Genomic DNA, 22501 nt, shown 5'->3' with positions numbered 1-22501 from the left:
AGGTGGCACGACCAGTTATTGAGTGTAAAGGAGCAATTACTTTTTCACACAGGGGAATTGGGTGCTGCATATCTTTTTTAATTAAATAAATAAAATAAGTATCAATTAATTTTCTTATTTGTAAACTCAGGTTCCCTTTTTCTAAAATTGGGTTTCGGTTGAAGATCTGATAACATTCAATATCAAAACTATGCAAAAATATAGAAAATCAGAAAGGGGGCAAATACTTTTCACAGCTCTGTAAGTGTTTTCTTGACAGGTTCAATGGGAACAGTGTCTTATGAGCGCACATTGCCTTAGCCGCTGTGGATGAATCATGAGTTTCGACAGCATCAGAGGACCTATCCCCGGCCTCATTGGCCATGTACCATCCATCCTTCTCCCAGGACCTGTATAGGAAAGACAGAGTTGATCAGATTTACAGTAAACCATGAAAACACCCCTGTGTGTCAACAAAAAACACAGTGGGAAAAATGTATGTGGGCAGGTAGGCGTGGGTAGTTGGGTAGGTGTGTGTGTGTGTTCTGGCGACAGGTAGGGTGGGTAGGTACATTTGCACCACCTGACTCCAGCACCATTACAAGACCCTGAATAAATATTTGCTGATTGAGAGGAGACTGTGACTGTGCAGTATCGACATGTTTGGATTTATCAAGAAGTCTGGACAGTCATTTGGTGCATAGGAAAGTGTCTTGTTCATATCTGATCCGTGGTGTTTGATAAGTGGCAGAACTATGGACCATCCTCTGGTGTGGGTTCTCATCCTGGTGCTGCTCAACTTCAATACAGGTACGTTGGACGATAAGCTCGTTCTGGAAATATATTGATGCTTATTTGTGCAATAAGTCACACACGCTTTGTTAGATAAGTAACAGGTTGTTCAAATGTCTCTGTTTGGTTGATGCACTTCAGTCAAACAGTATCAAGTCAGAAAGATGGAGGTTTCTATTTATCTGACATTGAAAACCAACCAATGTCTAGAGTAGACATTAGACATAGATACTAGGTCATGTTGTACATTGTGCGTTCATCTTGAAGACACTAATTTGAAAACAAAAGCTTATATTTCTGTTAAAGTGACATAGTCTGAAGATTTTATTAATTTCAACTAAAATATTTAAAGGACTTTAAAGACTTTTGTACTGATTAATAATATCTCAATATATGAACTAAACTCATCAATCCATCCTCTTCTAGATGTCTCTGGCCAGGTGGTGGTTCCCTCGATGAACCCCTTAGCTGTGGGCAGTAATGTCACACTGAACCTAGTTCCCGAAAGCCCCATCAACATAGGGACCTGGTCATATGAAACTACAACCATTGTACTTTTCTATCCTGATGGCAGTATTGTGAGTACAAGTTATCAAGGCAGAGTCTCATTCAACTGCTCCTCCTCAGAGCTGTCCATAAGCTCTCTCCAAGTCAACGACTCAGGTCTGTATACCGTGCAGGGAATGGAGCCAGTCCTGACCGCTGTGGTGACCTTGTCTGTCCAGGGTAAGGAACTGACCTCTGCCTGACTGTTTAGCTTTCTATGATGGTAGACTCCCTCTCACTGGCACACACGGTCACTTCCTCGCACACATGCTCACCTGCACACTTACTTGCCCATTCACATACTTACTTGCACGCAGGTTCACATGCAAACATGCTTGCACATCAGAGGAGGCTGCCGAGGGAAGGACAGCTAATAATAATAGCTGGAATTGAGTGTAATACCTGTACATGCCCATCTGATCATTTATCACTCCAGTGTTAATCTGCAAAATTGTATTATTCGCCTACCTCCTCATGCCTTTTGCACACATTGTATATAGACTGCCCATTTTTTTTCTACTGTGTTATTGACTTGCTAATTGTTTACTCCATGTGTAACTCTGTGTTGTCTGTTCACACTGCTATGCTTTATCTTGGCCAGGTCGCAGTTGCAAATGAGAACTTGTTCTCAACTAGCCTACCTGGTTAAATAAAGGTGAAATAAATAAATAAAATAAAAGTAATGAAGTGAATGGAATGGTATCAAACATAGGAAACCATGGTTTTGATTCCATTCCATTCCAGCCATTATTATGAGCCGTTCTCCCCTCAGCAGCCTCCACTGATGCAGATACATTATCTATCAATGTTTAATCTCTGTCATAATAATAAAAGTAATTTTCCTGACATGGAAAGCTAACTCTTAAAAATGTCTATGTTTTCTGAACCTATAGTGAAGTTGACCTTCATAATTAATACCTTATACAGATCACAGAGTATGAGCAAACTGTTCTTTTCAATTTCAGATAAGACGTACACAATACATTTTACGTTTTCGTTTTCAAAGACACTAAGGGTTTAACAGGGCTCAATCACGAAACCTGGTCTTTATGATAAGTAAACAAAATAGCATATTTAGATTGATTTCCAAAACACTGTGAAAGAAATAGCAACTATATGGTTGTAATTCAGTAACACACACAAAAACCTTTCTTGAGACACATCCATCTTATCTTGACTGCCATCTACTCTCTCACCCACAGAGCCCATTTCAAACGTGACTCTAAGAGCCAACTCCACTGATCTAGTGGAATTAAACGACACTGCCATTTTCACCTGCTCCGTCTCCTCTGGTACCTCCCTCTCCTACCGCTGGATGAATGGCAGCTCAGAGGTTGCAGCCAGTGACCGAGTTCGGCTTGGTGTTGGGAACAGCACTCTCTCCATAGTCAGTGTGACACGTGACGATGAAGGGCCGTTCAGATGTGAGGTCATCAATGGAATCAACAATGGCACCAGCCAGCCCATTGGCCTCAATGTTAGATGTGAGTATCAGAGTATGCAGTACACATGAGTCAAACACAACAGACATGGATTGTACCTTGTCATTGAGAGCCAGCATTCTATGCAATGATGTAATATGCCTATTTTCTTCCCAAATCATTCCTCTGTGATCACATGATCCAGGTCATTATTTGCATGGATCATGAGTACACTGTGTTTAGTTCCTCAGCCTGCACAATAGAGCAGGACGGAAACATATTCTAGGTAATGTTTACCCAACACTTCATTGTTATTCGTTCCTCCCATAGATGGCCCAAGTAACCTCACCATGATGGTAGTTCCTGAGATGATCATAGGACATACAGCCTACATGATGGGCTCTGACATCACTCTGTCCTGCTCCGCTCAGTCCAAACCCGCTGTGTCCTACAAGTGGAGGTTTAATGGGGTGTTCCTCAACGAGCAAAGTCCACAGCTGAGCCTGCAGAACACCAGGGAGAACCAGACAGGAAGTTACACCTGCTTAGCCTACAACAATGTCACACTCCGATACGCCACCATGACCACAATGATAAAGATTGTGGGTGAGGCAACATTCATCGTTACGAAATGTCGTATAGTTGGTAGTGAATATTTGATTATTGATGGTTATGAATACAAATTTATATAATGGTATTTTTTCCACCGATCGAGTGAAGTACTCACCCTCTTCTTTTCACCATAGAGCCGATATCAGCGGTGTCGTTGAACCGTGATGGGAAGCCACCGATACTGGATCAGTCGTTCACTCTGCGGTGTGAGGTGACTGAACCTGTAGACTACATTCACTGGCTGATGAACGGCCAGCTCATCTCCCTAAACAACAGAACATTCTTCTCTACGGACAACAAGACAATGGTTATCAACCCAATCCAGTTTTCTGACAGTGGAGAATATCTCTGTGAGGCCTTTAATGCTGTCAGTAACAAGACCAGCATGACATACACACTTGTGGTGAACTGTGAGTATTACAAGAGCTGGTCATCTTTGTCTGATAAAACCAATTCAGTGGCTTTATAGTTACAGTATCTGCCCTGAGATTAGAAGGTTGGGAGCTTGCAGAGGTGTAAAGTACTTAAGTAAAAATACTTATGTCGTTTTTTGGGGTATCTGTACTTTACTATTTATATTTTGGACAACTTTTACTCCACTACAATCCTAAATAAAATGATGTACTTTTTACTCCTTACATTTTCCCTGACACCCGAAAGTACTTGTTACATTTTGAATGCTAAGCAGGACAGAGAAATGGTACAATTCATGCACTTATCAACAGAACATGCCTGGTCATCCCTACTGCCACTGATCTGGCGGACTAACTAAACACAAATGCCTGGTTTGTACATGATGTTTGAGTTTGCCCCTGGCTATCTGCAATATTTTTAAACAAGAAAATCGTCTCGTCTGGTTTGTTAACATATACGTCTCTTCCATCGGTTGAAAGCTTTAATTCTTGTTCATCTAACTGCACTGTCCGATTTACAGTAGCTATTACAGCAAAAACATGAAATGCAATTGTTTGAGGACGGCGCCCCACAAAAAAAATATTTTCCACAGCACAGGTTTCAGAAATTCACAAATAGCGATTAAATATTTACTTTCTTTTTGAAAATCTTCCTCTGATTTGTCATCCAAAGGGTCCCAGCTATAACATGTAGTGTTATAGTTGGTAGAGCATGGCGCTTGTAACGCCAGGGTAGTGGGTTCGATTCCCGGGACCACCCATACGTAGAATGTATGCACACATGACTGTAAGTCGCTTTGGATAAAAGCGTCCACTAAATGGCATATATTATTATTATATTTAGATAAAATCCTTCTTTATATCCCAAAAAGTCAGTTTAGTTGGCGCCATCGATTTGAGTAATCCACTCGTTCCACATGCAGAGAAAAGAATCCACAAATCTACCCCTAAACTTTGTTTCAACAAGTCAAAATAAATGTATATTCACTCCTCAGATACCCTAAAAAGTCATCAAACTATAATATTTCTTACGGAAAGAAGAATGTTCAATAGGAAATCGATTTTAGCAGGTGCTACCTGTCTTCATGGCACGCGCAAACACGAATTTCCAAGACTGTGTGCCTGTACTAAAACTGTCAATATGACCTTTTACTTGCCATTCTAAAAGGATGGTCTCTAAAAAATTAAGAAATTCTGGTTGGTTTGTCTTTGTCTTTTCTCCTACCATATCTATAGTGTTATATTTTATACAGAATACAGACTGATCGTCAACTGTGAGTACACTCATAGAAAAAAAGGGTTCCAAATGGGTTCTGCGGCTGTCCCCATACGATAACCCTTTTGGTTCAGTAGAACCCTCTGTGGAAAGGGTTCTACATGGAAACCAAAACGGTTCTACCTAGAACCAAAAGGGGTTCTTCAAAGGGTTCTTCTATTGGACCAGCCAAAGAACCCATTTATGGTTTTAGATGGCACATTTTTGTCTAAGAGTGTAGTTCACAAACGCTATAATGTTCAACTTTAACCCCAAGGCTTAATGTGGATTCTTTGAGAACTTCCTTTTTAAATATTGTAGTAAAGTCAATGTAAATGTTTCAATCCCACCTCTAACACTATTAACATATTTTGATGACTTTTGAACGTCTTGCCAATAACCTCTATTGAGTGACAGTCAGATGTTGGGACTAGCTGTTTGTCTTTTGTATTATAGATGGACCAGAGATGCCTGTTATAACAGGACCAGCATTAGGAGAAACAGGGCACAACCTGACCTTCAACTGCTCTGCCTCCTCTCAGCCTCCCAGCCAGTTCAGCTGGTTCTTCAATGGCTCCCAGGTGGTGACTGGCTCAGTGTATGAGACTGGCCCACTGACCTTAGCCAGTCATGGGGAGTACACCTGTGTGGCATTCAACAACGTCACTGGCAGAAACAGCACTGTTTCCAAGATGCTCATTGTCATTGGTAAGACTGAGGAGTCATCCAAACGTAACTTGTACATGTAGAAATAGGCCATTCAACATACAGTGATTGTGATTTTAGTCAATATTATTGTGACACTGATGTTTTCTTCACAGAACCAGTAACCATGGCCATGGTGAAAGTCATGGGTGCCCAACCAATAGCAGACAACACGTTTACTCTGACGTGTGAGACCACTGGAACCATTTACTCCATTCACTGGATGAAGAACGGCTGGCCTCTGTATGCTGATAACAGAACAGACTTCTCTATGAACAACAATACACTTACCTTCAAATATGTCCAGGATTCTGACATCGGAGACTATCAATGTTCTGCTTCCAACCCCCTCAGCAACATGACCAGCACAGAATACAGACTGATCGTCAACTGTGAGTACACTCATAGAAAAAAAGGGTTCCAAATGGGTTCTGCGGCTGTCCCCATACGATAACCCTTTTGGTTCAGTAGAACCCTCTGTGGAAAGGGTTCTACATGGAACCCAAAACGGTTCTACCTAGAACCAAAAGGGGTTCTTCAAAGGGTTCTTCTATTGGACCAGCCAAAGAACCCATTTATGGTTTTAGATGGCACATTTTTGTCTAAGAGTGTAGTTCACAAACGCTATAATGTTCAACTTTAACCCCAAGGCTTAATGTGGATTCTTTGAGAACTTCCTTTTTAAATATTGTAGTAAAGTCAATGTAAATGTTTCAATCCCACCTCTAACACTATTAACATATTTTGATGACTTTTGAACGTCTTGCCAATAACCTCTATTGAGTGACAGTCAGATGTTGGGACCTGCTGTTTGTCTTTTGTATTATAGATGGACCAGAGATGCCTGTTATAACAGGACCAGCATTAGGAGAAACAGGACACAACCTGACATTCAACTGCTCTGCCTCCTCTCAGCCTCCCAGCCAGTTCAGCTGGTTCTTCAATGGCTCCCAGGTGGTGACTGGCTCAGTGTATGAGACTGGCCCACTGACCTTAGCCAGTCATGGGGAGTACACCTGTGTGGCCTTCAACAACGTCACTGGCAGAAACAGCACTGTTTCCAAGATGCTCATTGTCATTGGTAAGACTGAGGAGTCATCCAAACGTAACTTGTACATGTAGAAATAGGCCATTCAACATACAGTGATTGTGATTTTAGTCAATATTATTGTGACACTGATGTTTTCTTCACAGAACCAGTAACCATGGCCATGGTGAAAGTCATGGGTGCCCAACCAATAGCAGACAACACGTTTACTCTGACGTGTGAGACCACTGGAACCATTTACTCCATTCACTGGATGAAGAACGGCTGGCCTCTGTATGCTGATAACAGAACAGACTTCTCTATGAACAACAATACACTTACCTTCAAATATGTCCAGGATTCTGACATCGGAGACTATCAATGTTCTGCTTCCAACCCCCTCAGCAACATGACCAGCACAGAATACAGACTGATCGTCAACTGTGAGTACACTCATAGAAAAAAAGGGTTCCAAATGGGTTCTGCGGCTGTCCCCATACGATAACCCTTTTGGTTCAGTAGAACCCTCTGTGGAAAGGGTTCTACATGGAAACCAAAACGGTTCTACCTAGAACCAAAAGGGGTTCTTCAAAGGGTTCTTCTATTGGACCAGCCAAAGAACCCATTTATGGTTTTAGATGGCACATTTTTGTCTAAGAGTGTAGTTCACAAACGCTATAATGTTCAACTTTAACCCCAAGGCTTAATGTGGATTCTTTGAGAACTTCCTTTTTAAATATTGTAGTAAAGTCAATGTAAATGTTTCAATCCCACCTCTAACACTATTAACATATTTTGATGACTTTTGAACGTCTTGCCAATAACCTCTATTGAGTGACAGTCAGATGTTGGGACTAGCTGTTTGTCTTTTGTATTATAGATGGACCAGAGATGCCTGTTATAACAGGACCAGCATTAGGAGAAACAGGACACAACCTGACCTTCAACTGCTCTGCCTCCTCTCAGCCTCCCAGCCAGTTCAGCTGGTTCTTCAATGGCTCCCAGGTGGTGACTGGCTCAGTGTATGAGACTGGCCCACTGACCTTAGCCAGTCATGGGGAGTACACCTGTGTGGCCTTCAACAACGTCACTGGCAGAAACAGCACTGTTTCCAAGATGCTCATTGTCATTGGTAAGACTGAGGAGTCATCCAAACGTAACTTGTACATGTAGAAATAGGCCATTCAACATACAGTGATTGTGATTTTAGTCAATATTATTGTGACACTGATGTTTTCTTCACAGAACCAGTAACCATGGCCATGGTGAAAGTCATGGGTGCCCAACCAATAGCAGACAACACGTTTACTCTGACGTGTGAGACCACTGGAACCATTTACTCCATTCACTGGATGAAGAACGGCTGGCCTCTGTATGCTGATAACAGAACAGACTTCTCTATGAACAACAATACACTTACCTTCAAATATGTCCAGGATTCTGACATCGGAGACTATCAATGTTCTGCTTCCAACCCCCTCAGCAACATGACCAGCACAGAATACAGACTGATCGTCAACTGTGAGTACACTCATAGAAAAAAAGGGTTCCAAATGGGTTCTGCGGCTGTCCCCATACGATAACCCTTTTGGTTCAGTAGAACCCTCTGTGGAAAGGGTTCTACATTGAACCCAAAACGGTTCTACCTAGAACCAAAAGGGTTCTTCAAAGGGTTCTTCTATTGGACCAGCCAAAGAACCCATTTATGGTTTTAGATGGCACATTTTTGTCTAAGAGTGTAGTTCACAAACGCTATAATGTTCAACTTTAACCCCAAGGCTTAATGTGGATTCTTTGAGAACTTCCTTTTTAAATATTGTACTAAAGTCAATGTAAATGTTTCAATCCCACCTCTAACACTATTAACATATTTTGATGACTTTTGAACGTCTTGCCAATAACCTCTATTGAGTGACAGTCAGATGTTGGGACTAGCTGTTTGTCTTTTGTATTATAGATGGACCAGAGATGCCTGTTATAACAGGACCAGCATTAGGAGAAACAGGACACAACCTGACCTTCAACTGCTCTGCCTCCTCTCAGCCTCCCAGCCAGTTCAGCTGGTTCTTCAATGGCTCCCAGGTGGTGACTGGCTCAGTGTATGAGACTGGCCCACTGACCTTAGCCAGTCATGGGGAGTACACCTGTGTGGCCTTCAACAACGTCACTGGCAGAAACAGCACTGTTTCCAAGATGCTCATTGTCATTGGTAAGACTGAGGAGTCATCCAAACGTAACTTGTACATGTAGAAATAGGCCATTCAACATACAGTGATTGTGATTTTAGTCAATATTATTGTGACACTGATGTTTTCTTCACAGAACCAGTAACCATGGCCATGGTGAAAGTCATGGGTGCCCAACCAATAGCAGACAACACGTTTACTCTGACGTGTGAGACCACTGGAACCATTTACTCCATTCACTGGATGAAGAACGGCTGGCCTCTGTATGCTGATAACAGAACAGACTTCTCTATGAACAACAATACACTTACCTTCAAATATGTCCAGGATTCTGACATCGGAGACTATCAATGTTCTGCTTCCAACCCCCTCAGCAACATGACCAGCACAGAATACAGACTGATCGTCAACTGTGAGTACACTCATAGAAAAAAAGGGTTCCAAATGGGTTCTGCGGCTGTCCCCATACGATAACCCTTTTGGTTCAGTAGAACCCTCTGTGGAAAGGGTTCTACATTGAACCCAAAACGGTTCTACCTAGAACCAAAAGGGGTTCTTCAAAGGGTTCTTCTATTGGACCAGCCAAAGAACCCATTTATGGTTTTAGATGGCACATTTTTGTCTAAGAGTGTAGTTCACAAACGCTATAATGTTCAACTTTAACCCCAAGGCTTAATGTGGATTCTTTGAGAACTTCCTTTTTAAATATTGTACTAAAGTCAATGTAAATGTTTCAATCCCACCTCTAACACTATTAACATATTTTGATGACTTTTGAACGTCTTGCCAATAACCTCTATTGAGTGACAGTCAGATGTTGGGACTAGCTGTTTGTCTTTTGTATTATAGATGGACCAGAGATGCCTGTTATAACAGGACCAGCATTAGGAGAAACAGGACACAACCTGACCTTCAACTGCTCTGCCTCCTCTCAGCCTCCCAGCCAGTTCAGCTGGTTCTTCAATGGCTCCCAGGTGGTGACTGGCTCAGTGTATGAGACTGGCCCACTGACCTTAGCCAGTCATGGGGAGTACACCTGTGTGGCCTTCAACAACGTCACTGGCAGAAACAGCACTGTTTCCAAGATGCTCATTGTCATTGGTAAGACTGAGGAGTCATCCAAACGTAACTTGTACATGTAGAAATAGGCCATTCAACATACAGTGATTGTGATTTTAGTCAATATTATTGTGACACTGATGTTTTCTTCACAGAACCAGTAACCATGGCCATGGTGAAAGTCATGGGTGCCCAACCAATAGCAGACAACACGTTTACTCTGACGTGTGAGACCACTGGAACCATTTACTCCATTCACTGGATGAAGAACGGCTGGCCTCTGTATGCTGATAACAGAACAGACTTCTCTATGAACAACAATACACTTACCTTCAAATATGTCCAGGATTCTGACATCGGAGACTATCAATGTTCTGCTTCCAACCCCCTCAGCAACATGACCAGCACAGAATACAGACTGATCGTCAACTGTGAGTACACTCATAGAAAAAAAGGGTTCCAAATGGGTTCTGCGGCTGTCCCCATACGATAACCCTTTTGGTTCAGTAGAACCCTCTGTGGAAAGGGTTCTACATGGAACCCAAAACGGTTCTACCTAGAACCAAAAGGGGTTCTTCAAAGGGTTCTTCTATTGGACCAGCCAAAGAGCCCATTTATGGTTTTAGATGGCACATTTTTGTCTAAGAGTGTAGTTCACAAACGCTATAATGTTCAACTTTAACCCCAAGGCTTAATGTGGATTCTTTGAGAACTTCCTTTTTAAATATTGTAGTAAAGTCAATGTAAATGTTTCAATCCCACCTCTAACACTATTAACATATTTTGATGACTTTTGAACGTCTTGCCAATAACCTCTATTGAGTGACAGTCAGATGTTGGGACTAGCTGTTTGTCTTATGTATTATAGATGGACCAGAGATGCCTGTTATAACAGGACCAGCATTAGGAGAAACAGGACACAACCTGACCTTCAACTGCTCTGCCTCCTCTCAGCCTCCCAGCCAGTTCAGCTGGTTCTTCAATGGCTCCCAGGTGGTGACTGGCTCAGTGTATGAGACTGGCCCACTGACCTTAGCCAGTCATGGGGAGTACACCTGTATGGCCTTCAACAACGTCACTGGCAGAAACAGAACTGTCTCCAAGATGCTCACTGTTGTTGGTAAGACGTAAGAGACATCTAAACTGTTTAACTTGTAGATATAGGCCATTCAACTTACAGTGATTGAAGTCAACATTCTTGTGATACTCTGACGTTTTCTTCACAGAACCAGTCATCATGACCATGGTGAAAGTCATGGGATCCCAGCCAATTCTGAACCAGACATTCTCTCTGACCTGTGAGACCACTGGAACCATTTACTCCATTCAGTGGATGAGGAACGGCTGGCCTCTGTATGCTGACAACAGAATACACTTCTCTATTGACAATAATACACTGACCTTCAACTCTGTCCAGCATTCTGACAAAGGAGACTATAAGTGTTCTGCCTACAACCCCCTCAGCAACATGACCAGCACAGAATACAGACTGATCGTCAACTGTGAGTGGTTATTATGGCACAAAATCCAAAATTGATATCTGCCAATTTAATTCTAATTTTGACCTATAATGAGGGCAAGATGGAATTCATAGTAATGGAATTCGGGTAGGTTTTAATCTCACTTCTGGCACCAATGTAATGAAACCAAGGGGATGGTTGGGTGTTGCATGGGTCAAACCATGGGAAATGTCCTAATGGCAGTTCTAGTAGCTAATATCATTCAATATCTTCATTATCTTGTGTTTCCCAGATGGTCCAGAGAGACCTGTTATCATGAGTCCGGATATAGCGATGACAGGATACAACGTGACCTTCAACTGCACTGCCTCCTCTCAGCCTCCCAGCCAGTTTAGCTGGTTCTTCAATGGCTCCCAGGTGGTGACTGGCTCAGTGTATGAGACTGGCCCACTGACCTTAGCCAGTCATGGGGAGTACACCTGTGTGGCCTTCAACAATGTCACTGGCAGAAACAGCACTGTCTCCAAGATGCTCACCATCATTGGTAAGTCAGACCTCAGATTCTTTGCTCTGTTGTGTTAATTTACAATCTAGTAAGAATTACAATAGACATACTTATCATACAAAAGAGCCCAAACATTTAAAATCTTTACTCAGTGAAGAGTACAGCTAAATACATCAATGCAATACAGTGCAGTGTCCACTTAAACCTTGAGCTCTCAACCCCTCCTTCCACAAAGATGTACTTTTCCATCAACCTGGATTTATCTGTGCTCCTCAGTCAGGAGAGGCCTTGGGAGTACACATTCCGACAGTCCACTGCAGTCCACTAAATAATTCAACTCTTCTCATACACAGAGTTTGAACCTAACACTACTTTCAATCTCTAAAGATGTCAAAACAATCTATGCATACCAACAGGAAATAATGATATTAAACAGGAAATATCTAAAACAGTAACATAAAACAGTCATTTACAATCCATCAGATCGTACAACCATTTGTTTTATATATCCAACTATTGCGTCGCTGGAACTAACCATTTTATCAAATTACATATATTGATACTGTACATAAAGCAATACTCATCCTCTCTCCTCACAGAGGCTATAACGTCGGTGACGGTGAAACTAAACAAATTACCAATAGCATCTGACAACCTAACCCTGACCTGTGATGTCACCGGGCACTATGACACCATCTACTGGATGAAGGACAACCTGTCTCTGGTCCTGAACAACACCTTGAACTCTGACACAACCATCTCTAACAACTCTCTGCACTTCAGTCCAGTCAAGGTGTCTAACGATGGAAACTATCAGTGCGTCGCCACCAACCTCTTTGGTCCAAACACCAGCCCTAAATACCAGCTACTGGTGAACTGTAAGTACTAGCGTTTTAGTAATATTTTAAAAGATACACCTTTATATTATGCAGAAGCAGTCAGAAACCCACCACTGGTATGATGGTTAATGCTATCCGGGATACTTGGGATGTCCCTAGCTTAAACCCTGACCTTAATCCCTATCCCTACCTTAACCTTTACCTAGCCCTAACCTTAACCCTTACCATTTTACATTTCAACTTCAATGGGTGACGTAAATTTGGATGTCCCAAGTGTCCAATTTAGGCTTTTCCCAATTATGACCCCCCTTTCTAAACCTCTTCTGTAGATGGCCCTAAGAGTGTGAATATCTCTGGCCCAGTCTCAGTGGTGATTGGCTCAGTAACCACAGTTACACTGAAGTGCTCTGCCGACTCCCGGCCAATCAGCGAGTACGGGTGGAAATTCAACAATCAATCAGTGTTTGGGACTGGACCTATGATCGCTGTTATTGCCTCCTTGGAGAATGCAGGGGACTACACTTGTGTGGCCAAGAACCCTGTGACCAACATCTCAATGTCCAAGACCATTAGTCTGGATGTCACTGGTAAGTGGGAGGCTGTTGCAGTAAGACCTAGGTGGGACGTACTGAGTAATTAAATGTCACAAAGTTGTTTTTATTTTGTTGAATTTAATTTGGTTCTAGTTTGTGTACTTGTTTGTGCAATGATCATTTTCATGCATCATGGAAATGCAATAAAGACATCTGGTGAACTGGGGGGTACAGACAGGAGTAAAAACCTTTTTTTTAATTAAAACTTCTCCTTTCTCTCCCAGGCCACTCGAATGCCCCTCCATTCCAGGCCAGAGTTGGTCTGATGCTAACAGCCCTGCTAGCTCTCTCTCTCTGCCTCTGATCAAGCACTGAGACCACCACAGTAAGCACACTGCATGTCTGTCTGCTGGTTGGGAGCCAATAACTCCCTTTCCTCTACCCTCACTGACTCAGATTGTTGATCTGAAAAAGGACTGGATAGGAATAAGTGGTATTGTCAATACTGTAATTGCCCCATCTTGTCACCATAGGGCTGGATTTAGTATGCTCAGCTCCTTTCCAATGCTTTTAGATTGTGAGGAGAGAGTCCACAAGAAGTCAGATGGGAGGGATCTATCCCCTTAGAATAGAACCCACCTCTACAGTGTGTTTATATGTCAATCATCTCTATAAATAACAACCAAAATCTTGAAAACTGGTCTTCAACATGGTCATTGAAGGGGCAAACATCCACTGCTCAGCTGCGTTGCCTATTTCTGTTTCTAATGAAATGTTCTTAGATATTCACTGCCCTTATGACAGTGACTATTGCCCTTTCTGTGTTTGATGTATGTAAACACTGTTCAAGCACAAATTCTGGTTTATTTAACTTATAAATACCTTAAAGTTAAAATGTTTCAAACGATAATACATTCAGCTGGTGTTTATGTTTAACATGGGTTGTTATTCAGATTAAACACTGTATAAGCTTGTAAATCCTCAGAGGAGATGCAGGCTTGTGCTATTGTCTTATATTTATATTTCCTCTTCATTAATTATTGTCTTAAATAAAGTGCTGTCTTTTCACACCTGTATTACTGAATGGTGCAATCTTGGGTGATTTCTTTATTGTCAGAATCGCTGTGAATAAATGTGGTTCTTGGGCCTCCCAAGTGGCGCAGCTGTCTAAGGCACTGCATCGCAGGCACTAGAGGCATGACCACAGACCCAGGTTCCATCCTGGGCTGTATCACAACCAGAAGTGATCGGGAGTCCCATAGGGCGGCGTACAATTGTCCCAGCGTCGTCCGGGTTAGGGGAGGGTTTGGCCAGAGAGGGGAGACTTCACTTGGCTCATCGTGCTCTAGCGACTCCTTGTGCAGACCGGGCATCTGTAGTCTGACCTTGGTTGTCAGGTTAAATGTGTGTTACCTCTGACATATTGCTGTGGCTTCCGGGTTAAGCGGGCGGGTGTTAAGAAGCGTGATCTAGCAGGTCATGTTTTGTAAAACGCATGATTCGAACTTTGCCTCCTTTGGGGAATTGCAGCGATGAGACATGATTGAAAAAGGGGTAAAATGCAAATAAATGTGTGGATCTAGTAAAGTAGAAGCAGAGGGATGATAAAACACTGAAATAATACATTGGATATCACTCCACACACATATTGAAACTGTTTATAAAAAATGTATATTACAAAGGAGTATAATTATATAATACATTTTTATTAAAAAACGAGTCATGGTTCTTGAGCAAGAAACATGAGATTAAAGGTCAACTCTTTTTGCCTTGATCACCCTTTGACCTTTCTACCCTTTCCAGGATCTTCTGGCATTTCCACTGATTCTGGAATCCTTTCCTTAGGCACATTTCCACAACTGGATTGTGTATAGGTCGGAGAGAATGGGATGGGAGAGAGATACACAGATTGGTGACTTTGAGAGATTCCACTGTAACAGGCATTGTAGAAACTCTTCAATGTACTGCTGTTAGTGTTACAGAAACACAGGACTACTTACAGGCCTTCCTGGGCTTGCAGTAGGATTTGGCAGACTCCTGCCAGAGGCAGCCTCCACTCAAACCCTTTCTCCTCCTCCCGAAGTGACACAAAGTAAACTGCTGTATTAGTCTGAGTGCCATTCAGTTTCTGCAAACTAATTGACATCCCAAAATATTACTATCATGGGCTGTCAGAAACAGACTGACAAGCAGGCTAGGATTGTATCCACTTACTGGACAAATAGCAATGACTTCCTAATAACGCACCCTTACAGTCACACAGTCTGTCATGGTGTCTATGGGGGGGTTGATCTGGTCTCCAATTCTCCCTGGGTCCTCCACTGTCGTGGCACTGACACCTGAACTTTGTACATCAGTTCAGCAACCCCTTGGTAGAGAGGATAAGAGAGAGAGAAAGGTTGATCAGAATGGATATGTACAGTGCACTTGGAAAGTATTCAGAGCCCTTGACATTTTTTACATTTTGTTACGTTACAGCCATATTCTAAAACGGATTCAATAATTTTTTCCCACATCAATCTGCACACAATACCCCATAATGACAAAACAGTTTTTTAAAGTTTTGTTTGCAAATGTATAAAAAAAAACATTTAAATATCACATTTACATAAGTATTCAAACAATTTACTCAGTCATTTGTTGAAGCACCTTTGGCAGCGATTGCAGCCTTGAATCTGGTTGGGTATGACGCTGAAATCTTGGCACAGCTGTATGTGGGGAGTTTCTCCCATTCTTTTCTGCAGATCATCAAGCTCTGTCAGGTTGGATGGGGAGCGTCACTGCACAGCTATTTTCAGGTCTCTCCAGAGATGTTTGATCAGGTTCAAGTCTGGGCTCTGGCTGGGCCACTCAAGGACATTCAGAGACTTGTCCCAAAGCAACTTCGACATTATCTTGGCTGTGTGCTTAGGGTTGTTGTCCTGTTGGAAGGTGAACCTTTGCCCCAGTCTAAGGTCCTGAGCACTCTGGGGCAAGTTTTCAACAAGGATCTCTCTGTACTTTGCTCCGTTCATCTTTCCCTCGATCATTACTAGTCTCCCAGTCCCTGCTGCTGAAAAACATCCCCAAAGCATGATGCTGCCACCCCCATGCTTCACCGTATAGATGGTGCCAGGTTTCCTCCACATGTGACGCAAGGCATTCAGCCCAAAGATTTCAATCTTGGATTCATGAAACCAGAGAATCTTGTTTCTCATGGTCTGAAAGTCCTTTAGGTGCTTTTTGGCAAACTCCAAGTGGGCTGTCATGTGCTTTTTACTGAGGAGTGGCTTCCGTCTGGCCACTACCATATGGGCCTGATTGGTGGAGTGCTGCAGAGATGGTTGTCCTTCTGGAAGGTTCTCCCATCTCGACAGAGGAACTCTGGAGCTCTGTCAGTGTCACGACTTCTACCGAAGTCGTTGCCTCTCCTTGTTCGGGCAGTGCTCGGTGGTTGACGTCACCGGCCTTCTAGCCATCATTGATCCATTTTTCATTTTCCATTGGTTTTGTCTTGTCTTCCCACACACCGGTTTTCAATCCCATTCATTACCTGTTGTGTATTTAACCCTCTGTTTCCCCTCATGTCTTTGTCAGATATTGTTTTATGTCAAGTATTGTTTTATGTTGTATAGGTGCTCGACGGGTCCTCGTACCCATTTTCGTTTATTTTTTAATAAAAAAAAATAATTATTTCACCTTTATTTAACCAGGTAGGCTAGTTGAGAACAAGTTCTCATTTGCAACTGCGACCTGGACAAGATAAAGCATAGCAGTGTGAACAGACAACACAGAGTTACACATGGAGTAAACAATTAGTCAATAACACAGTAGAAAAAAAGGGGAGTCTATATACCTTGTGTGCAAAAGGCATGAGGAGGTAGGCGAATAATTACAATTTTGCAGATTAACACTGGAGTGATAAATGATCAGATGGTCATGTACAGGTAGAGATATTGGTGTGCAAAAGAGCAGAAAAGTAAATAAATAAAAACAGTATGGGGATGAGGTAGGTGAAAATGGGTGGCTATTTACCAATAGACTATGTACAGCTGCAGCGATCGGTTAGCTGCTCAGATAGCAGATGTTTGAAGTTGGTGAGGGAGATAAAAGTCTCCAACTTCAGCGATTTTTGCAATTCGTTCCAGTCACAGGCAGCAGAGTACTGGAACGAAAAGGCGGCCAAATGAGGTGTTGGCTTTAGGGATGATCAGTGAGATACACCTGCTGAAGCGCGTGCTACGGATGGGTGTTGCCATCGTGACCAGTGAACTGAGATAAGGCGGAGCTTTACCTAGCATGGACTTGTAGATGACCTGGAGCCAGTGGGTCTGGCGACGAATATGTAGCGAGGGCCAGCCGACTAGAGCATACAAGTCGCAGTGGTGGGTGGTATAAGGTGCTTTGTGACAAAACAGATGGCACTGTGATAAACTGCATCCAGTTTGCTGAGTAGAGTGTTGGAAGCAATTTTGTAGATGACATCGCCGAAGTCGAGGATCGGTAGGATAGTCAGTTTTACTAGGGTAAGTTTGGCGGCGTGAGTGAAGGAGGCTTTGTTGCGGAATAGAAAGCCGACTCTTGATTTGATTTTCGATTGGAGATGTTTGATATGAGTCTGGAAGGAGCGTTTACAGTCTATCCAGACACCTAGGTACTTATAGATGTCCACATATTCAAGGTCGGAACCATCCAGGGTGGTGATGCTAGTCGGGCATGCGGGTGCAGGCAGCGATCGGTTGAAAAGCATGCATTTGGTTTTACTAGCGTTTAAGAGCAGTTGGAGGCCACGGAAGGAGTGTTGTATGGCATTGAAGCTCGTTTGGAGGTTAGATAGCACAGTGTCCAAGGACGGGCCGGAAGTATATAGAATGGTGTCGTCTGCGTAGAGGTGGATCAGGGAATCGCCCGCAGCAAGAACAACATCATTGATATATACAGAGAAAAGAGTCGGACAGCATGCCCTCCGATTTGACACACTGAACTCTGTCTGCAAAGTAATTGGTGAACCAGGCAAGGCAGTCATCTGAAAAACCGAGGCTACTGAGTCTGCCGATAAGAATATGGTGATTGACAGAGTCGAAAGCCTTGGAAAGGTCGATGAAGACAGCTGCACAGTACTGTCTTTTATTGATGGCGGCTATGATATCGTTTAGTACCTTGAGTGTGGCTGAGGTGCACCCATGACCGGCTCGGAAACCAGATTGCACAGCGGAGAAGGTACGGTGGGATTCGAGATGGTCAGTGACCTGTTTGTTGACTTGGCTTTCGAAGACCTTAGATAGGCAGGGCAGGATGGATATAGGTCTGTAACAGTTTGGGTCCAGGGTGTCTCCCCCTTTGAAGAGGGGGATGACTGCGGCAGCTTTCAATCCTTGGGGATCTCAGACGATATGAAAGAGAGGTTGAACAGGCTGGTAATAGGGGTTGCGACAATGGCGGCGGATAGTTTCAGAAATAGAGGGTCCAGATTGTCAAGCCCAGCTGATTTGTACGGGTCCAGGTTTTGCAGCTTTTTCAGAACATCTGCTATCTGGATTTGGGTAAAGGAGAACCTGGAGATGCTTGGGCGAGTAGCTGCGGGGGGAGCTGTTGGCCGAGGTTGGAGTTGCCAGGCGGAAGGCATGGCCAGCCGTTGAGAAATGCTTGTTGAAGTTTTCGATAATCATGGATTTATCGGTGGTGACCGTGTTACCTAGACTCAGTGCAGTGGGCAGCTGGGAGGAGGTGCTCTTGTTCTCCATGGACTTCACAGTGTCCCAGAACTTCTTGGAGTTGGAGCTACAGGATGCAAACTTCTTCCTGAAGAAGCTGGCCTTAGCTTTCCTGACTGACTGCGTGTATTGGTTCCTGACTTCCCTGAACAGTTGCATATCGCGGGGACTATTCGATGCTATTGCAGTTCGCCACAGGATGTTTTTGTGCTGGTCGAGGGCAGTCAGGTCTGGAGTGAACCAAGGGCTGTATCTGTTCTTAGTTCTGCATTTTTGAACAGAGCATGCTTATCTAAAATGGTGAGGAAGTTACTTTTAAAGAATGACCAGGCATCCTCAACTGACGGGATGAGGTCAATGTCCTTCCAGGATACCCGGGCCAGGTCGATTAGAAAGGCCTGCTCACAGAAGTGTTTTAGGGAGCGTTTGACAGTGATGAGGGGTGGTCGTTTGACTGCGGCTCCGTAGCGGATACAGGCAATGAGGCAGTGATCGCTGAGATCCTGATTGAAGACAGCGGAGGTGTATTTGGAGGGCCAGTTGGTCAGGATGACGTCTATGAGGGTGCCCTTGTTTACAGAGTTAGGGTTGTACCTGGTGGGTTCCTTGATGATTTGTGTGAGATTGAGGGCATCGAGCTTAGATTGTAGGACTGCCGGGGTGTTAAGCATATCCCAGTTTAGGTCACCTAACAGAACAAACTCTGATGCTAGATGGGGGGCGATCAATTCACAAATGGTGTCCAGGGCACAGCTGGGAGCTGAGGGGGGGTCGGTAGCAGGTGGCAACAGTGAGAGACTTATTTCTGGAGAGAGTGATTTTCAAAATTAGTAGTTCGAACTGTTTGGGTATGGACCTGGAAAGTATGACATTACTTTGCGGGCTATCTCTGCAGTAGACTGCAACTCCTCCCCCTTTAGCAGTTCTATCTTGATGGAAGATGTTATAGTTGGGTATGGAAATCTCTGAATTTTTGGTGGCCTTCCTGAGCCAGGATTCAGACACGGCAAGGACATCAGGGTTAATCAGAGTGTGCTAAAGCAGTGAGTAAAACAAACTTAAGGAGGAGGCTTCTGATGTTGACATGCATGAAACCAAGGCTTTTTCGATCACAGAAGTCAACAAATGAGGGTGCCTGGGGACATGCAGAGCCTGGGTTTACCTCCACATCACCCGCGGAACAGAGAAGGAGTAGGATGAGGGTGCGGCTAAAGGCTATCAAAACTGGTCACCTAGAGCGTTGGGGACAGAGAATAAGAGGAGCAGGTTTCTGGGCATGGTAGAATATATTCAGGGCATAATGCGCAGACTGGGGTATGGTGGGGTGCGGGTACAGCGGAGGTAAGCCCAGGCACTGGGTGATGATGAGAGAGGTTGTATCTCTGGACATGCTGGTTGTAATGGGTGAGGTCACCGCATGTGTGGGAGGTGGGACAAAGGAGGTATCAGGGGTATGAAGAGTGGAACTAGGGGCTCCATTGTGAACTAAAACAATGATAACTAACCTGAACAACAGTATACAAGGCATATTGACATTTGAGAGAGACATACAGCAAGGCATATAGTCATCACAGGTGTTGAATTGGGAGAGCTAGCTAAAACAGTAGGTGAGACAACAACAGCTAATCGGCTAGCACACCAACAGCAGGTAAAATGGCGTTGACTAGGCAACGGGGCCGACAGATAAAACATAAACAAGCAGAATGGAGTACCGTGATTAATGGACAGTCCAGCGTGCATCAGCTATGTAGCCTAGTGATCAGTGTCCAGGGGGCAGCGGTGGATGGGGCAGGGAAGCTGGACTGGCGAGTGTTGTCCAGTTTTAAAAAAACTAACAATGACTAAATAGATTGTAGCTAGTTAGCTGGTTAGCTTCTGGAGGTTCTTGAGTGTGTTCTAAAAATTAAAAATCATAGCGATTCCGTATCACATTGGGTGAGGCAGGTTACCGGAAGGTATAAACAAATTAAAAATCGAAAAGAGATAGAAATGTAAATATGGGTCCAGTGAGTGTTTGGGACGCGGCGATTCAGACGGTTAGCAGGCCTGTGCTAACAAGCTAACGGTTAGTAGGCCGGGGCTAAACAAGGTAGCAGTTGGCGGACCGGGGCTAAACAAGCTAGCAGTTAGCAGGCCGAATTAGCAAGCAAGGAGATAGAGAGTTAGCCTTTGGGGGACGTCGCGATGGGGTGAGTCTGTTTATTCCTCTTCATGCGGTGACATCGATAGACTGGTCAACTAGATAGCTAGTTGTGAAGATCCAGCTGAAAAATGTTCCGTTTGCGGTGGGAATCCGGGGATAAAAAAATAAATAGGTCCGTTAATGCTTTGGTTAGAGTTGCGTTGTTCGAACTGGCGAGAGCTTTCCGAGCTAAAGGTTAGCTGATGACCGGTTAGCTGAAGACCGCTAGCATAGCTGGTAGTTAGCTGGCTAGCTTCAGTTGAGGGGTTCCGGGTCCGAAGTAATTATAAATACTTTAGGAAAAATAGCTACATTGGGTGAGGCGGGTTGCAGGAGAGTATTTAGAAGCTGAGATTTAGTAAAATGTTTTAAAAGATATGCGAAGAAAAATATGTAAAAACGAAAAATAAATAAATACATTTTAAAAAATAAAAAAGATATATACAAGGGACACGACACGACAGGACGTCTTACTGCTACGCCATCTTGGAGCACACAGACACACAGTTTATGTATGTACATATTTAGTGTTTGGAGCATGTTTGGAGCATGTATTATATTAAAAGACTCCATTTACACTCCGTTTGACTCTCCTGAGCCTGACTTCTCTGCCACCTATACACACACGACTCTGACAGTCAGAGACAATCGGGTTCTGGTCACCTCCCTGACCAAGGCCCTTTGCCCTGATTGCTTACTTTGGCAAGGCAGCCAGCTCTAGGAAGAATCTTGGTGGTTCCAACCTTCTTCAATTTAACAATGATGGAGGCCACTGTGTTCTTGGGGACCTTCAATGCTGCAGACATTTTTGGTACCCTTCCCCAGATCTGTGCTTTGACACAATCCTGTCTCCGAGCTCTACGGACAATTCCTTCAACCTCATGGCTTGGTTTTTGCTCTGACATGCACTGTCAACTGTGGGACCTTATATAGACTGATGTGTGCCAAATCATGTCCAATCAATTGAATTTACCACAGGTGAACTCAAATCAAGTTGTAGAAACATCTCAAGGATGATCAATGGGAACAAATCAAATCAAATGCAATTTGTCACATGCCAGAAACAACAGGTGTAGGTAGACCTTACCGTGAAAGGCTTACTTTCATTTGATTCTGGCAGTTGAACAGGTCAAAAGAAGGAACATCAGTACTTAGTAACAGTGAATCACATACAGGAAAATTATTAATCAAACATTTCCCATTACAACGGTTTAAATCACATGTGGTAGAAGAGGAAGAAAAACACACCAGTACGAGAGTGTAAGCCTTCGGCAGCTTATCCTTGATGAGTTGG

The 22501-nt window shown here is 43.4% G+C and overlaps 1 protein-coding gene across 13 annotated transcripts; it reads left to right on the top strand.

Moving 5' to 3' along the window:
* The first annotated feature begins 606 nt into the window (after positions 1 to 606).
* LOC118367873 (hemicentin-1-like) lies at positions 607 to 14416 on the top strand. 13 transcript variants are annotated; one of them, XM_052494756.1, is made up of 21 exons: positions 609 to 789; positions 1198 to 1497; positions 2520 to 2801; positions 3069 to 3344; positions 3485 to 3760; positions 5475 to 5726; positions 5840 to 6115; positions 6553 to 6804; positions 6918 to 7193; positions 7631 to 7882; positions 7996 to 8271; positions 8708 to 8959; positions 9073 to 9348; positions 9786 to 10037; positions 10151 to 10426; positions 10864 to 11115; positions 11222 to 11497; positions 11748 to 11999; positions 12560 to 12838; positions 13129 to 13386; positions 13617 to 14416. In XM_052494756.1, exons 1-21 carry the CDS (start codon positions 735 to 737, stop codon positions 13694 to 13696), a joined length of 5226 nt encoding a protein of 1741 aa, XP_052350716.1. In that variant the 5' UTR covers positions 609 to 734; the 3' UTR covers positions 13697 to 14416. The 13 variants fall into 13 exon arrangements, with proteins under 13 accessions (XP_052350725.1, XP_052350721.1, XP_052350723.1 ...); XM_052494765.1 differs by lacking the exons at positions 6918 to 7193; positions 7631 to 7882 and having other exon boundaries at positions 607 to 789; XM_052494761.1 differs by lacking the exons at positions 7631 to 7882; positions 7996 to 8271 and having other exon boundaries at positions 607 to 789.
* The last annotated feature ends 8085 nt before the right edge of the window (positions 14417 to 22501 follow it).

The sequence above is a fragment of the Oncorhynchus keta genome, chromosome 34 (genome assembly GCF_023373465.1).
Source record: "Oncorhynchus keta strain PuntledgeMale-10-30-2019 chromosome 34, Oket_V2, whole genome shotgun sequence".
Classification (NCBI taxonomy): domain Eukaryota; kingdom Metazoa; phylum Chordata; class Actinopteri; order Salmoniformes; family Salmonidae; genus Oncorhynchus; species Oncorhynchus keta.
The sequence above is the reverse complement of the archived record's forward strand: the minus strand, read 5'-3'. Positions and strand labels throughout refer to the sequence as shown.

Coding starts and splice junctions, on each gene's coding strand:
- LOC118367873 (XM_052494756.1), top strand. CDS start 735: ATGGACCATCCTCTGGTGTGGGTTCTCATCCTGGTGCTGCTCAACTTC. Junction 7,194..7,630: donor ATACAGACTGATCGTCAACT/GTGAGTACACTC, acceptor TTTGTATTATAG/ATGGACCAGAGATGCCTGTT. Junction 9,349..9,785: donor ATACAGACTGATCGTCAACT/GTGAGTACACTC, acceptor TTTGTATTATAG/ATGGACCAGAGATGCCTGTT.